At 39.8% G+C, this 15465-nt stretch overlaps 1 protein-coding gene across 1 annotated transcript; it reads right to left on the minus strand.

The window, feature by feature from the left end:
• Nucleotides 1-10685: 10685 nt before the first annotated feature.
• Nucleotides 10686-11461, minus strand: LOC145098413 (uncharacterized). Its single transcript, XM_079036047.1, has 2 exons — nt 11237-11461; nt 10686-11003 (listed from the first exon to the last, which is right to left on the minus strand). Exons 1-2 carry the CDS (start codon nt 11459-11461, stop codon nt 10686-10688), a joined length of 543 nt encoding a protein of 180 aa, XP_078892173.1.
• Nucleotides 11462-15465: the final 4004 nt, after the last annotated feature.

The raw sequence follows: 15465 nt of genomic DNA on the forward strand, positions 1-15465 counted from the left end.
ACAATATCAATTTCGAAATCCAGATGTAAATGAACGACTACCAATGTGTTCCCAGTATATGAACAATCCAGTCAAACAAACACACATACACCAATCGAAATTGAAATAACCATATATCCATTCGTTATCAAACACGAATATCATGTTGGTAAATCAAAATCAATTTCATCAATTTTAGTTCTAAGATCTCAAGACCACTGATTTTGACTCCGAAAAGTCAACACAAACTAAATCAACCATATTGATCTCGGAATTGATTTCAATCACGAGCTTTCTTGATGTGAATAAAATCATCAATCATTAAAACAACTAAATGAAATCGATAGAATGAAAAGAAATCGATTATACACAGATGTGTTATCGAAGAAACGATGAAGAACACATTTGTACAACCAGATGAAGCTGGTGTACAAGTCGACTGATGAACAACACATATGTAAATTGAATAATGTTTTGACTTTGAAGAAATCGGATCAAAGATAGGCTTATTAGATGAACAGTATACGAATTTGTAAAATTGCGCTCAATGAACAGTAATAAACTTTGATCTTGGGCTCAAATCAATGTATATTAACTGAGAATCAGTTTTGGCTTGAAAATTGGATTGATGAACAGTAACTTCGAAATATTTTGGAATTTAATTTTGTTTATGAACTTTTGATCTAAACAATAATAAATGGATCAATCAATGAGGTTGAAACGGATTTGATCCTGTAACACCGTAAATTTTCAAACAAATTTTTCATTTCAAAATAAGTTATTTTCATTCAAAACAAGTCATAAACATTTCAATTGTCATGTCAAAATTACAAGTCATCTAAATCCCAAGATCACAAAACATCCTTCAGTGTGTACAGATCACGCCAGCGCCTTCCCACGGTCCTCGCTAGTACCTGAAACACATACATAACAACTGTAAGCATAAATGCTTAGTGAGTTCCCCAATATACAACTTACGCACATACGCCTTTCCAGGTCCTGACCTTCCAGTCCAAGTGTCTCAGGGGACTTCCGTCCCTGCTGGGTAAACCTTCCGGTCCTACCCACGCCGACCTTCCAATCCTCAACACAACGCCTTCCGGCCCATAACATATTCGCCTTCCGGCCCATAACATAATGCCTTCCGGCCCATATCAAATATATCATACATAGCACATAAAACACTCATATCACATATCATATCTGACCTTCCGGTCACACAGTCAAACCCTTCCGGGTACAGTATAGTGAGAAGACTCACCTCGTGAATATCGAAAGCTAGCAAATCCCGAACTCACTCGTGCTCGATCCGCCGAGCTACAATCTCCCTATAACATCATATATCTCTTATTAACACTTTTATCTTCTAAGTTTGACTATCCCTAAGAAGTCAGACATAGGTCAACTCTGGTCAACGGTCAACTTGACCGGACTCGGCGAGTGCTAGGGCGACTCGGCGAGTCTAGACGTCCTCACCAATTCTCTAAGATTCCCTTTCTACTCGTCGAGTATCCTCCTTGACTCGACGAGTTCCTCCTGGAAGAATCGCGGGGCCACCCCGACTCAACTCGCCGAGTCTGAAGAACAACTCGACGAGTCCCAGTTAATCTTCAAGCTACTCGCCGAGTCTGTTCATCGTACTCAGCGAGTCCATGCCATGCAACCGCTCAAACTGCTTTCTAAGGTCAGAACTGCTCCGACCATTCCTAGGTCTGGCCTTCCTAGGCTGATTCATCACGTAAGGTCCTCATTTCGGTGCTCATAATACACCCCATGACTCATAATTTACATTTTGACCTAAGGAATAAGGATTCCAATCCAAAACCTCCATTGATTCCCGAAATGCTCAGGCATGGGACATTCTGGACTTCCAAAGATCCCAATACAGGGTTCCAATCGTTTGGGGGACTAAGGTAACATTCAATCTAGCCACAAAAGGGTTCAATAAACCCTAAATCCATATACACATCAACATAGGAGAATGCAACTCGAAATATTACCTGAATAACGTGCTCTCTGTGTCCCCAATCCTCAGAACGTGGCTTCCCTTGTTGTTCCCTTGACCAATCCTCTTCTTCCTTGCAAGACAATACTTCCAAAATCAACAATGATCTTCTACCTTGCTCTAGCTGCTCACAATCGAATTAGGGTTTCTCTCAGAGGGCTAGAGTGAACAATGACGGCCATAAAGTCCCTCATATACGTCCCAAACCTGAACGGTTAGGGTTTTCGCTAAACAGCGCAGACTCGCCGAGTCCATATCCGGACTCGTCGAGTCCAGTCACGAACCCGCGACCAGATCCGCGATCCTACTCGGCGAGTCTAGGCTCCAACTCGCCGAGTCCCCTCTTAAAACACCCAAAATCATAAATATAACAATACCTGAAATTCCGGGCTGTTACAGATCCAATGAGGCAAATTGATCAAAAATGAAAAACGCAAAATACGAATAAGAATCATGGATGTTTTGGAATCCATTTGAGAATTTGTGATACCTTTTTGACGAATCGAGATCCATTTTCAACGAACGAATCAAATTTGGAAGATCTTGGTTCTTTTGTCGGAATGAGAAAATCTCCAAATCGAACATTGTACCACCCACCATGCGAGATGTACAACTCGTTCTTCGTGTTCTTCGTGTTCTTCATCAAACCAAGAATATCTTCAAAAGAACCACCAACACTTTTGGGTTTTGACTTCAAATTCAATTCAACACTTGGAGATTGTTGCTTTGGAACCCAAATTTGCTTCACGGATTTTGGCTTCATAACATATGACAATTTTTGTGAGTAAACCCGCTTGTTCTTCCGATTCATCTTCTTCTTCTTTTTCTTTCTCATCTTTTTGCATCTTGAAGACTCGACTTCATAAACAAACCCACTTTCAACAACATGAACATTTTGAGTTTGAATCAAATCTTTTGGAGTTTGATATTTGTGAATTTCTTGAACCACCGGCTTCCGATATGGAATCATTCCTTCAAACGAATCACAAGAACACAAAATATCATCGGTTTGAACTCCAATTGAGCAAAAAACTTTTTCATCTTGAGAATCAACTTGAACTCCTTTTTCTTGAACATCATCATCATCAAGAACACCATCCCGAGCTTCACGACAATCTGCATAATATTCAAGTTTATTGCTTCCATATTTGCATTCGGCACGAGAAATTCCTTTTATGACTTCTCCATCTCTTCTATTTCTTCGTCTCTTTTGATATGTTGTAATCAAACGATTAAACAAATGTTTGGTTCGAAAAATTGGACAACTAATTAATTCTCCAACTTCATTCTTTTCTCCATTTACAACAATATCACATTCACTCATCAATCCAACAGTTAAGCTATAAAGAAGATAATCAAATGAGCATTCACTTTGAAAATCATTCCTTCGTATCATCCATTTCTCCATGATTACAAGAACTTGAAATTTTCTAGAGAGAGAAAGTGATTTTGAATGGGTTTTCTAGAGAGATAAAGTGATACAAACAAGTATTCTAGAGAGAGAAAGTCGAATTATGGATCAAATCAAAGAAAAATTCGACTTCTAAAACACAAAAACACTCTCTAAACACGAAGATCAATGAACAAAAAGAATCACCAAATCAAAATAGCCATCAAGGATCAATTCTTGAGGAGAATCAAGAACACCCGCTCTTATACCAATTGTAGTGGTGTTGATTATGATGGCATGTGCGGAATTAGAAAGATCTAGTGATTCATCATACAAATCAAGAACACAAGAAGTAAATAATTCTTTGTAAGCTCTCATTAGTTTCATAGAAAGAGTACAAATGGGTCTTGCAATATTTCTCTCTCTAAACTAATGCTCTCATAAGTGTTCCTTACATAAAATGAGTGCCACTCACTTCCTTATAAAGGAAAGGCAACTCATTACACACACAAGTGGGTAAAGCCTCATCCAAGCGTGACTTTGCACCCTAACATAGTGTATAGTGGTAAATGGATCGTATCCACGGAGATTGGTTCAATTTAAATCTCTATGTAAATCACTTGTTCAAGTACTAGTAAAACAAAAATAAAAGTAAAATAGGGGGGTTAGTTCTTTTTGATTGGTTGACAAAGTTAAAACTAGCTAAAATGTAAATATGACAAGTAAACAAGTAAAAGATTTGATTAAATTCAATGAAGTGAAATTGGTTGATTTTGGGTACACCACATGGATGACATGGTTGACTTATAATTAGACCAAATGGAATAACACTTGTGAATTGGTTTAACTTGGCTATAGCAATTCATAAGCACAAATTACCTCAACTATTCTTAAATATTAAAATGGACAGAGGAGCTCTTAAAACATTTCCTTAATTAAAGTCACAAAATTAATGAAACGTATAATCTTGTGAAAATCAATTAGCTTTAAGTTCTAAGAGTTACCAAGTACAAAAGATAATCAAATGCTTACATTATCATTATGGAGGAAACATTTCCATGGTCTAAATGAAATGAAAACAAACATATAAACCATTTGTTGCTTACTAATTTGAGGGTCCATTACTTAACCAAGAAATTAGTCAACAAAAATAAGCATTCATTCATCTAAGCTCATGATCAAAGATAAATAAACACAGCAAGATGTTTGACTATAAAATATTTCCATAAACTTCAAAGACAAGATAATAATAAGTCTTCAAAGCAACTAATTATCCATGGGTTAAACCCTAATCAACCAAATGAAAGCTTAGCCAAGCATGGCCAAAGTAAGAGAAATGTAATATAGTTTAGTGGTACTAAACATTGTTCTAGTTGCAAAATGGAAAGAAATTACACTAATCTTCAAAACAAATCTTCAAATCTTCCAAATCCTTCTTGGGAGAGAATGGTGTGTGTTCTTTAAGTCATCATATGCCATAATACCTCCACCCTTCAACAAAAAGGAGTTAGTTTCCGGATTTAAAAAGGTGCCAAAAGCCTCCCACCAACCTTCCACAAATAGGGTCAACAAGTTAAAACCCGGGTTCATTTCATCACAATTCACACGGACCGCATATGGGTCCATGCGGACCGCGTGGGTCACGCTGAATATGGGACTTGGGCCATTTAAAATACAATCTAGCCCAATCTTCTCATTCACACTTCATCCCACATGCATAACTCTTTAGAGCTCATTTGTGCCTTTCCAAAGCCTCTAATGATTGATCCAATGCTCCTTCAATCTTCCATAGCTCGAGTCCGCGTCGCCTCATCATCATTCTTGCTCAAATATTAAGTCCAAATTGATTTCTTGTTTATGATAACACCAAGCTCAATCGCACCACTTCAGATCCACAAGCAACCTGCAAGCCTCCATAAGTCTCGCACTCCTTCCAAGCCTCCAATAACAAATAGTCTTCGATAAATCCTGCAAATAAGGTCAAAAGACTGGAAAGCACCCGGTAAAGGAGAAAAATAACAAAAAGAGAAAATATGCATGAAGATTAACTAAAATGAGATGGATTTAACTAAAAATAAACTATGAAAAGAAGTAATAAAAATGAAACTATCAGAAGTACCTAAAACATAACCCAAAATTATAAGCCAACACTTAGTGAGATCCCCAAAGTACCAACACATAAACAAATATGATATACACTAACAATATGTCGGGTCCAAACCATGGGTTGGAATACCCCAGGCCCATCAACAATCGGGTCGGAATGCCAATACACTATGGGTCCAGTCAACCATCGGATTGGGATACCCCATGCCCATCAACCATCGGGTTGGAATGCCAACATACAACGGGTCATGTCATCCTAGGGATGGAATACCCTCGGGCCCCTCAACCATCGAGTCGGAATGCCCCCGATCTGTTGGCTCACGTACAAAGAAGTAAAGCCTCAACCACCAACCAAATATGTGGACATATACATAACAGATATAATCAGCCAACAGATAAACAGACAGATCTACTGATCACTAAGCATAGAAACATCCTATATACCAGGATACCGATCTAACAAATCACTACAACTCGATAACATACTATCACATAACAAGATATCAAATCCAAATGGCTGGCCTTGGTGACTTCGACTCGCAAGTATAGTGAGGAAACCTCACCTTGCAAACTGGACAAAGCTGATGAGGTCTCGACTCCGAATGTCAGCTCTCTAACCAACACCTATTCCAAACAAATGACCAATCTCCATCAAAATCCCAAAATTTCCTAAAATATCCTTAAGGTTAAACTTGGTCAAAGTCAAAGTCAAAGTCAACTGGTCAAACCAACTAAGTCAACTGAGTCAACCCAAACGAGTCAACTCAATCGAATTGACCTAGTGTGAGTATGCGGGGAGTACTCCGAAGGTACACTGGGTGTACTCCGTTCGCCATGAGATTGAGAAGGATTTCCCACCCAATGGTACATAACAATTGGGTGACCCCCTCAAGAACCCCTAATGAGATGAGCGTGGGTTTGCACATAAATTTGGTGGAGGCAACCTTTCTAGGAAAGCTCTTCGTGTAATTTTCGGCCGCTTTAGCATCCTGAAATCTTTGAATATCGAGAGCATCATTTTGATTTCTAGCTGGGGCTTTGCCTCAGGCAGTAGTCGGGCGCTTCCTAGATGTGGACATGATCTACCTGCACGAAAAATAAGCACTACACGAACCACAATTCTAACAAATGATGTTTTCAATTCAATTTCCCCAACCGCCTCCGTATGGACCTCTAAAGCAGTTCAACAATCAAAGCAAGAAATAATTCCTAGACTCATTTGATGCAATAGCATATGATTTGTTGTTCTGAGACATGCATATTGTTCAATTAAAATAAGGGAAAGAAAGTACCCGTTTTGTTGAAAGATCAAAATTTGCGCGCGAAAAATCGGGATTTGAAAATCTTGCAACTCTCCACCCCAAGCTTTAAGTTTTGTTCGATATCCTGTGAGGAGAACTTTACCACGAAAACCCGAGGAATCCAGCAATGGCTTGAAATTCCGGCGAAATTTTCCAACGAGCTTTGAGAGATATTTTTGGTGGGGTTTGTAGCCTTGTCCAAAAGGAGCACAATGGTGGTGTCGGAATCGTGAGAGGTACCCGGAGTTGGCCGGAAAACACCCAAAAAGTGGCGAGATGGTGGTGGTGGCGCCCGAAATTTCGGCCATAGATCAGGGACCAGATTTTTAGTGGGGTTTGTAGAGCCCGTAAATTGGTGAAGAATGGCAGTGGTCTCGCGGAATTCCGACCGACGGTTTGACGGGAAATTGAGTTTTAGTGGTGGAGAAGGAGGTGCTCTAATGGAGGTTAAGGGGAGAAGAATGGAGAAGAAGAAGGGTAGAAGGGCCGGCTGGTGGTGTCTATTAGTCAAAAATCGCGGTCAAACCTGGTTAAAAGCGAGTCAACATTGGTCAACAACACATGCAGACGCAAATGCGAGTACATGTGGTCCGCGTGAATAAACCTTAAGCACTTCTGTTTCCCTTCATCGCATGCGGGCAACTTCGACGATGACACGCGGTCCGTTTCAATAAACATGCCGACAGACCCACGAGTACACGTGGACCGCATGAGTTATACTGGAACTTTCTATCTTCAAAAAATAACGTGGACATACTTGAGAGACCATACGCGGACCGTTTGTTTATACACGCGAACACTACTCCGAGTACACGCGGACCGCGTGTTGTCTGTTGTGAATTTCTCAATTTTTGCTCTTTGACCAATACGAACATCGGGCCTTAAAATCCAACACTCTTTTACTGCAAGAAGGAAGAAGAAGAAATGTTAAATGCAAAAGGACCTATCTACGACATTTATTTGGAACTAGAAAATATGAAAACTTTAAGTTTTCCAAAAATGTCTGTCTTAACGTCTTTGGCGAGACGTGCTTCCCTTTCGATTTCAATCACCGGGGCATCCAATTGGATGACATCTAGGACATTTGTATTAAAACCTTCATAGAAAGGTTTCAAACGATGCCCATTGACTTTAAAGATTTTCCCCGTTTCTTTACTTTGGATCTCAACCGCTCCGTGCTCAAAGACTTTTAACACAACAAACGGACCTATCCATCTTGACCTCAACTTTCCAAGAAACAATTTCAATCGCGAATGATAAAGCAAAACCCTATGTCCCAACTCGAAATGCTTGCGGGTAATGGACTTATCATGGAAAAGCTTTTTCCTCTCCTTGTAAATTCTTGAGTTTTCATAGGAGTCATTTCTCAACTCCTCCAACTCTTGAAGTCCGAAGCTTCCTATGCCTTCCCACTTCATCGATGTTGAAGTTGCATTGCTTGACCGCCCAAAATGCACGGTGTTCCAATTTCACAGGAAGATGACATGGTTTTCCAAAAACCAACCTAAATGGAGACATTCCTATCGGGGTCTTGTACGCGGCCCGATAGGCCCAAAAGGCATCATCAAGCCTTGAACCCCAATCTTTCCTTGAGGGATTTACCGTTTTCTCAAGTATACTCTTCACCTCACGATTTGAAACTTCCGATTGACCATTCGTTCGAGGGTGGTAGGCGGTTGAAACACGGTGGGTCACGTTGTACTTCTTCAATAAAGCCTCCATCATCTTGTTGCAAAAGTGTGTCCCCCTATCACTAATCAAAGCCCTAGGCACATCAAACCTCACAAAGACATTAGATTTTAAAAAGTCAATAACTGTTTTGGCATCATCCGATCTTGTGGCTTTGGCTTCAACCCACTTAGAAACATAGTCAACCGCGAGCAAGATGTAAACGTTGCCAAATGAAACGGGGAATGGTCCCGTGAAATCAATCCCCCATATGTAAAAAATTTCACAAACAAGGATTGGATTTTGTGGCATTTGATTTTTTTGTGAAATGTTCCCCATCCTTTGGCATCGTTCACAACTTTTACAAAACAAGTAACATTCGTGTGAGATGGTTGGCCAAAATAATCCACACTCAAGGACCTTCCTCAGGGTTCGGCTAGGTCCGAAATGTCCCCCACAAGCAAATTCATGACAAAATTGCAAAATGGATTGATGCTCTTGTTGGGGTACACATCGCCTGATAATTTGATCGGGACAATGTTTCCACAAATAAGGCTCATCTCACACATAATATTTTGCATCACTTTTTAACTTATCTTTTTGAGCACGTGTGAAATGTGCCGGGATACCTTTTTGTGACCAAAAAGTTAACGATATCGGCATACCAAGGAGTATATTGAGTAAGGGAAAAGAGATGCTTATCCGGAAACTCATCTCGCAAAGGGAGAGGAGTTTCATTTGAAGTGATCCAGCTTAGGTGATCGACAACAAAATTCTCGCATCCACTCTTGTCCCGGATTTCCAAATCAAATTCTTGTAACAATAAAATCCACCAGATGAGTCTAGGCTTTGCATCTTTCTTCGTCATCAAGTACTTAAGAGCTGCGTGATCCGAATACATAATGACCTTGGTACCAAGTAGATATTGTCTAAATTTCTCCAAGGTGAACACTATGTCCAATAGTTCCTTCTCCGTAGTAGAGTTGTTGCTTTGCGTATTATCTAGTGTCCTCGATGCATAGTAGATCACAGGGGAGGCTCATCCATTCTTTTGACCCAAAACGGTGCCTATTTCATAGTTGCTTGCATCACACATGATCTCAAAGGGGAGATCCCAATTTGGTGCTTGCATGATGGGGGCGGATGTAAGCAACTCTTTAAGCTTATCGAAAGCTTCTTTGCACGCCTCATTGAACTCGAAATCAACATCCTTTTGCAAGAGTTGGCACATTGGTCTTGTTATCTTCGAAAAATCTTTGATGAATCTCCGGTAGAAACCTGCATTGCCCAAAAAAGAACAAACTTTCCGAACACAAGTCGAGTAAGGTAAGCTTTGAATAACATCTATATTGGCCTTATCTACCTCAATTCCTTTCTTTGATACAATGTGACCCAAAATAAGACCTTGACTCACCATAAAATGTCATTTTTCAAAGTTTAAAACCAAATTCATTTCAATGCATCTTTTTAAAATTTTGGTGAGATTGGACAAACACTCTTGAAAGGAGTTTCCATATACCGTAAAATCATCCATGAAAACTTCAATTATATATTCAACATATTTCGAAAAGATACTAACCATACAACGTTGGAAAGTGGTCGGGGCGTTACATAATCCGAATGGCATTCTCCAGTATGCAAAAGTGACTAATGGACATGTAAATGTTGTCTTTTCTTGGTCTTCCGGTACCACCGAGATTTGGTGAAAACCGGAATACCCGTCTAGACAACAATAATGAGATTTCCCGGCCAAACTTTCTAACATTTGGTCAATGAAAGGCAATGGAAAATGATCTTTTCGTGTGCTTGCATTGAGTTTGCGGTAGTCAATGTATACTCTCCACCCGTTTTGCACACGGGTGGGGACCATCATACCTTTGTTGTTTTCGACCACCGTGATTCCCGTCTTTTTAGGCACAACTTGGACCGGGCTCACCCATTTGCTATCCGAGATTGGATAGATCATTCCTGCATCTAGGAGCTTCAAAATCTCTTTCTTCACAACTTCCATCATTGGCGGGTTCAACCTTCTTTGCGTGTCCCGACTTGGCTTGCATTCATCCTCCATCAAAATTTTGTGCATACAAGTAGAAGGGCTCAACCCCTTGATGTCCACAATCGTCCATCCCATGGCTTCTTTATGCTCCTTCAACACCTTGAGGAGTTGCTCTTCTCCAGATTCGGTTAAGTGAGTTGAAATGATGACCGGAAGAGTCTTGTTGTTTCCTAAGTACGCTTACTTCAAATGTTGTGGAAGGACCTTCAATTCTAATTCTGGTGGTTGAACAAGGGAGGGTGGCAATCTTGTGTGAGTTTGAGGTAATTCAATTTGCTTCACACTAAATTGAGTGGTCTTCTTGATCTCTAGATTGTTAACCAATCTTTCAACTTCGAGGTCTAGTGAGTAGAGCTTCAACTTCCTGGCTAACTTTCCACAATCATACCCTTTGCTCAAAACCATCTCCAACATGTCATCATTAGACAACTCGAACAACTCTTGGGTTAATGGTTCAATAACATCAACAAAACACAAGGATGAAACATCACATGATATCTCATAGCATCATAAATGTTAAAACTTATTATTTCACCATCAAACTCCATTGTTAAGCTTCCCGCATACACATCAATCTTTGTTCTATCTGTCTTCAAGACTGGTCTCCCAAGTAAAATTATACCCGACTTTGAGGACACTTGTTCATCTAGATCAATCACATAGAAATCCACCGGGAAGACCAGTTGGTTTACTTACACTAGGACATCTTCCAAAACACCTCTAGGAAAGACACTTGATTTATCCGCAAGAGAGATTATGACACCGGTTTCACTTAAAGGTCCAACATTCAATGATTCATACACCGAACATGGCATGAAATTAATAGAAGCACCAAGGTCAAGCATGACACTACTAAAAGTGACATCTCCTATCTTGCAAGGAACCGTAAACATTCCCGGATCTTTGCACTTGGGTGGAAGCTTCCTTTGTAAAACCACGAATGCATTTTCGTTCATTGAAATTTTCTCATTTCCCTTCAATTTCTCTTGTTGGTACAAAGTTCTTTCAAAAACTTTGCATATCTTGGGATTTGCTTAATTGCATCAAGTAGAGGGATGTTTACTTCCACCTTTCGGAAGGTGTCCAAAATCTCTTTCTCCTCCATTTTCTTCTTCGAAGTTGCAAGTCGGGAGGGGAATGGCGGTTGAGTGGCTATTGGAGTTACTAGACGGGTTGTCTTCTTTAGGGCTCCGGCTTGTGCATCATTCTTTACTATAGATTCTTAAATGGGAATGACTTCTATTTCTTCCTCTTCATCCCTTGGCTTCTTCTTTGAACTACTTTCCCCGGTTTGTTTGCCACTTCTCAAGGTCACCACATTGCCATTTGGGTTCTTTTCAGTTTGGGAAGGGAGTTTACCACGGGACTACAACTGCTTATGGATGTGACTATATCTCCCATTTGTGCTTCAAGGTTGGAGATACTAGTTCTTGTCTCTTTTTGGAATTGTTGGGTACTAGTAGCTAAGGATTTGACAATTTCTTCAAGAGACATTCCGGAGTTACTTAGTTGGGATTGAGGAGGTTGTTGGTTATGTTGTGGAGGGTGCGGTTTGGGTTGATAATGTGGTTGTGGATGTTGGTAGTGAGGTTGTGGTGGTGTATAGGATGGTATAACCAATGCATTTTGAGGCAATGGTCTTGGGTTGTAGCTCATGTTGGGATTTGGCTTCCAACTCTAATTATATGGATTTTGATAACCGGGTGGCTTGTTGTGGTAGTTTTGGAATTCTCCCGTGGCATTTACATGTTCTGCATCTTCTTGAAGAATGGGGCACATATTCGTAGGATGTCCCATTGTTGCACATATTCCACAAACCATCACTTGTGGAGTTTGTCCCATGGCTAGCTTTTGGACAACGGAGGTTAGATCTTTGATTTGAGACTCGAGGTTCGATGATCCCACTTCATTTACTTTGTGTTGTGTGTCTCTTTTCATATCTTGGCGCGGGCCAAAATGTTGAGAATTCGCGACTATGGTGTTGAAAAGTTGTCTTGTTTGTTGTGGGGTTTTACTAAAGACATCACCATCACTTGAGGCATCAACTAGTCTCCTCTCCATTGGCAACAATCCCTCATAGAAGTGTTGAATGAGGAGTTGTTTCGGAATTTGGTGTTGTGGGCAACTATAACACAAATTGTTGAACCTCTCCCAATAATCATGAAAAGTCTCATTTTGACCTAGGCGGATTCCACAAATCTCATTTCTAAGACTTGAGACTCTTGAAGCGGGATAGAACTTATCAAGAAAAGCTCTTGCCATTTCGGTCCATGAGTTGATCGACCCCGAAGGAAGATAGAATAACCAATCCTTTGCTCTATCGGTCAATGAAAAGGGGAATGCCCTCAGCTTGATTTGGTCATCGGTTGACCCTTGTAGCTTCATGCTAGTGCAAATAATGTAAAACATCTTCAAATGCTTACGTGGGTCTTCGTTCTCTAATCCATGAAAAGTTGGGAGGTGATGGACTAAACTTGACTTCAATTCCGAACCTCCTTCCAAAACCGGGTAGTTGATACCGATTGGAGTTTGTGTAACATCGGTTTCCATCATTTGCCTCAAAGTTCTTTCGAGAGCTTCTCATCCGTCCGCCATTGCAATTGGTTCAATAATGGGTGGATTTTGTTGTAGAGGTGGTGTTTCGGGAATTTCTTGGCGAGGGTCGGTACTAGATTCGGGTTCCGTATCACTTGATGAAGCGGGTTCAACCTCCGGATCCCCATGAGGATTAGAAGTTTGACCACGTTTAATTCGCTTTTCCTTCGCCAAACTCCTTGCTTCTTTTTCAATTTATGGGTTGTAAATCAAGTCACCTGTACGCTGAGATCTGGGCATAGAGAAACAAATTGATTAAAAATAAACCAATCCCCGGCAACGGCGCCAAAATTTGGTGGTCGTCGAGGCCAACAAAATAAATACCCTAAATACTACACACTACAATAGTGTATAGTGGTAAAGGGATCGTATCCACGGAGATTGGTTCAATTTAAATCTCTATGTAAATGACTTGTTCAAGTACTAGTAAAACATAAATAAAAGTAAAATAGGGGGGTTAGTTCTTTTTGATTGGTTGACAAAGTTAAAACTAGCTAAAATGTAAATATGACAAGTAAACAAGTAAAAGATTTGATTAAATTCAATGAAGTGAAATTGGTTGATTTTGGGTACACCACATGGATGACATGGTTGACTTATAATTAGACCAAATGGAATAACACTTGTGAATTGGTTTAACTTGGCTATAGCAATTCATAAGCACAAATTACCTCAACTATTCTTAAATATTAAAATGGATAGAGGAGCTCTTAATACATTTCCTTAATTAAAGTCACAAAATTAATGAAACGTATAATCTTGTGAAAATCAATTAGCTTTAAGTTCTAAGAGTTACCAAGTACAAAAGATAATCAAATGCTTACATTATCATTATGGAGGAAACATTTCCATGGTCTAAATGAAATGAAAACAAACATATAAACCATTTGTTGCTTACTAATTTGAGGGTCCATTACTTAACCAAGAAATTAGTCAACAAAAATAAGCATTCATTCATCTAAGCTCATGATCAAAGATAAATAAACACAACAAGATGTTTGACTATAAAATATTTCCATAAACTTCAAAGACAAGATAATAATAAGTCTTCAAAGCAACTAATTATCCATGGGTTAAACCCTAATCAACCAAATGAAAGTTTAGCCAAGCATGGCCAAAGTAAGAGAAATGTAATATAGTTTAGTGGTACTAAACATTGTTCTAGTTGCAAAATGGAAAGAAATTACACTAATCTTCAAAACAAATCTTCAAATCTTCCAAAGCCTTCTTGGGAGAGAATGGTGTGTGTTCTTTAAGTCATCATATGCCATAATACCTCCACCCTCCAGCAAAAAGGAGTTGGTTTCCGGATTTAAAAAGGTGCCAAAAGCCTCCCACTAACCTTCCACAAATAGGGTCAACAAGTTAAAACCCGGGTTCATTTCATCACAATTCACACGGACCGCGTATGGGTCCATGCGGACCGCGTGGGTCACGCTGAATGTGGGACTTGGGCCATTTAAAATACAATCTAGCCCAATCTTCTCATTCACACTTCATCCAACATGCATAGCTCTTTATAGCTCATTTGTGCCTTTCCAAAGCCTCTAATGATTGATCCAATGCTCCTTCAATCTTCCATAGCTCGAGTCCGCGTCGCCTCATCATCATTCTTGCTCAAAAATTAAGTCCAAATTGATTTCTTGTTTATGCTAACACCAAGCTCAATCGCACCACTTCAGATCCACAAGCAACCCGCAAGCCTCCATAAGTCTCACACTCCTTCCAAGCCTCTAATAACAAATAGTCTTCGATAAATCCTGCAAATAAGGTCAAAAGACTGGAAAGCACCCGGTAAAGGAGAAAAATAACAAAATGAGAAAATATGTATGAAGATTAACTAAAATGAGATGGCTTTAACTAAAAATAAACTATGAAAAGAAGTAATAAAAACGAAACTATCAGAAGTACCTAAAATATAACCCAAAATTGTAAGCCAACACTTAGTGAGATCCCTAAAGTACCAACACACAAACAAATAACATATACACTAACAATATGTCAGGTCCAAACCATGGGTTGGAATACCCCAGGCCCATCAACAATCGGGTTGGAATGCCAATAAACTATGGGTCCAGTCAACCATCGGATTAGGATACCCCAAGCCCATCAACCATCGGGTTGGAATGCCAACATACAATGGGTCATGTCATCCTAAGGATGGAATACCCTAGGACCCGCTCAACCATCGAGTCGGAATGCCCCCGGTCTGTTGGCTCACGCACAAAGCAGTAAAGCCTCAACCACCAACCAAATATGTGGACATATACATAACATATATAATCAGCCAACAGATAAACAAACAGATCTATTGATCACTAAGCATAGAAACATCCTATATACCAGGATACAGATCTAACAGATC

The sequence above is a fragment of the Lactuca serriola genome, chromosome 4, assembly GCF_051521515.1.
Source record: "Lactuca serriola cultivar US96UC23 chromosome 4, Lser_US96UC23_V15, whole genome shotgun sequence".
Lineage (NCBI taxonomy): Eukaryota > Viridiplantae > Streptophyta > Magnoliopsida > Asterales > Asteraceae > Lactuca > Lactuca serriola.

Bases quoted from the DNA above. Each gene is read 5' to 3' on its own strand.
- LOC145098413 (XM_079036047.1), bottom strand. From the start codon at position 11,461: ATGAACGAAAATGCATTCGTGGTTTTACAAAGGAAGCTTCCACCCAAG. The intron at 11,004-11,236 runs GTCTTTCCTAGA...TGATGCTATGAG, and splicing joins CTCTTGCGGATAAATCAAGT to ATATCATGTGATGTTTCATC.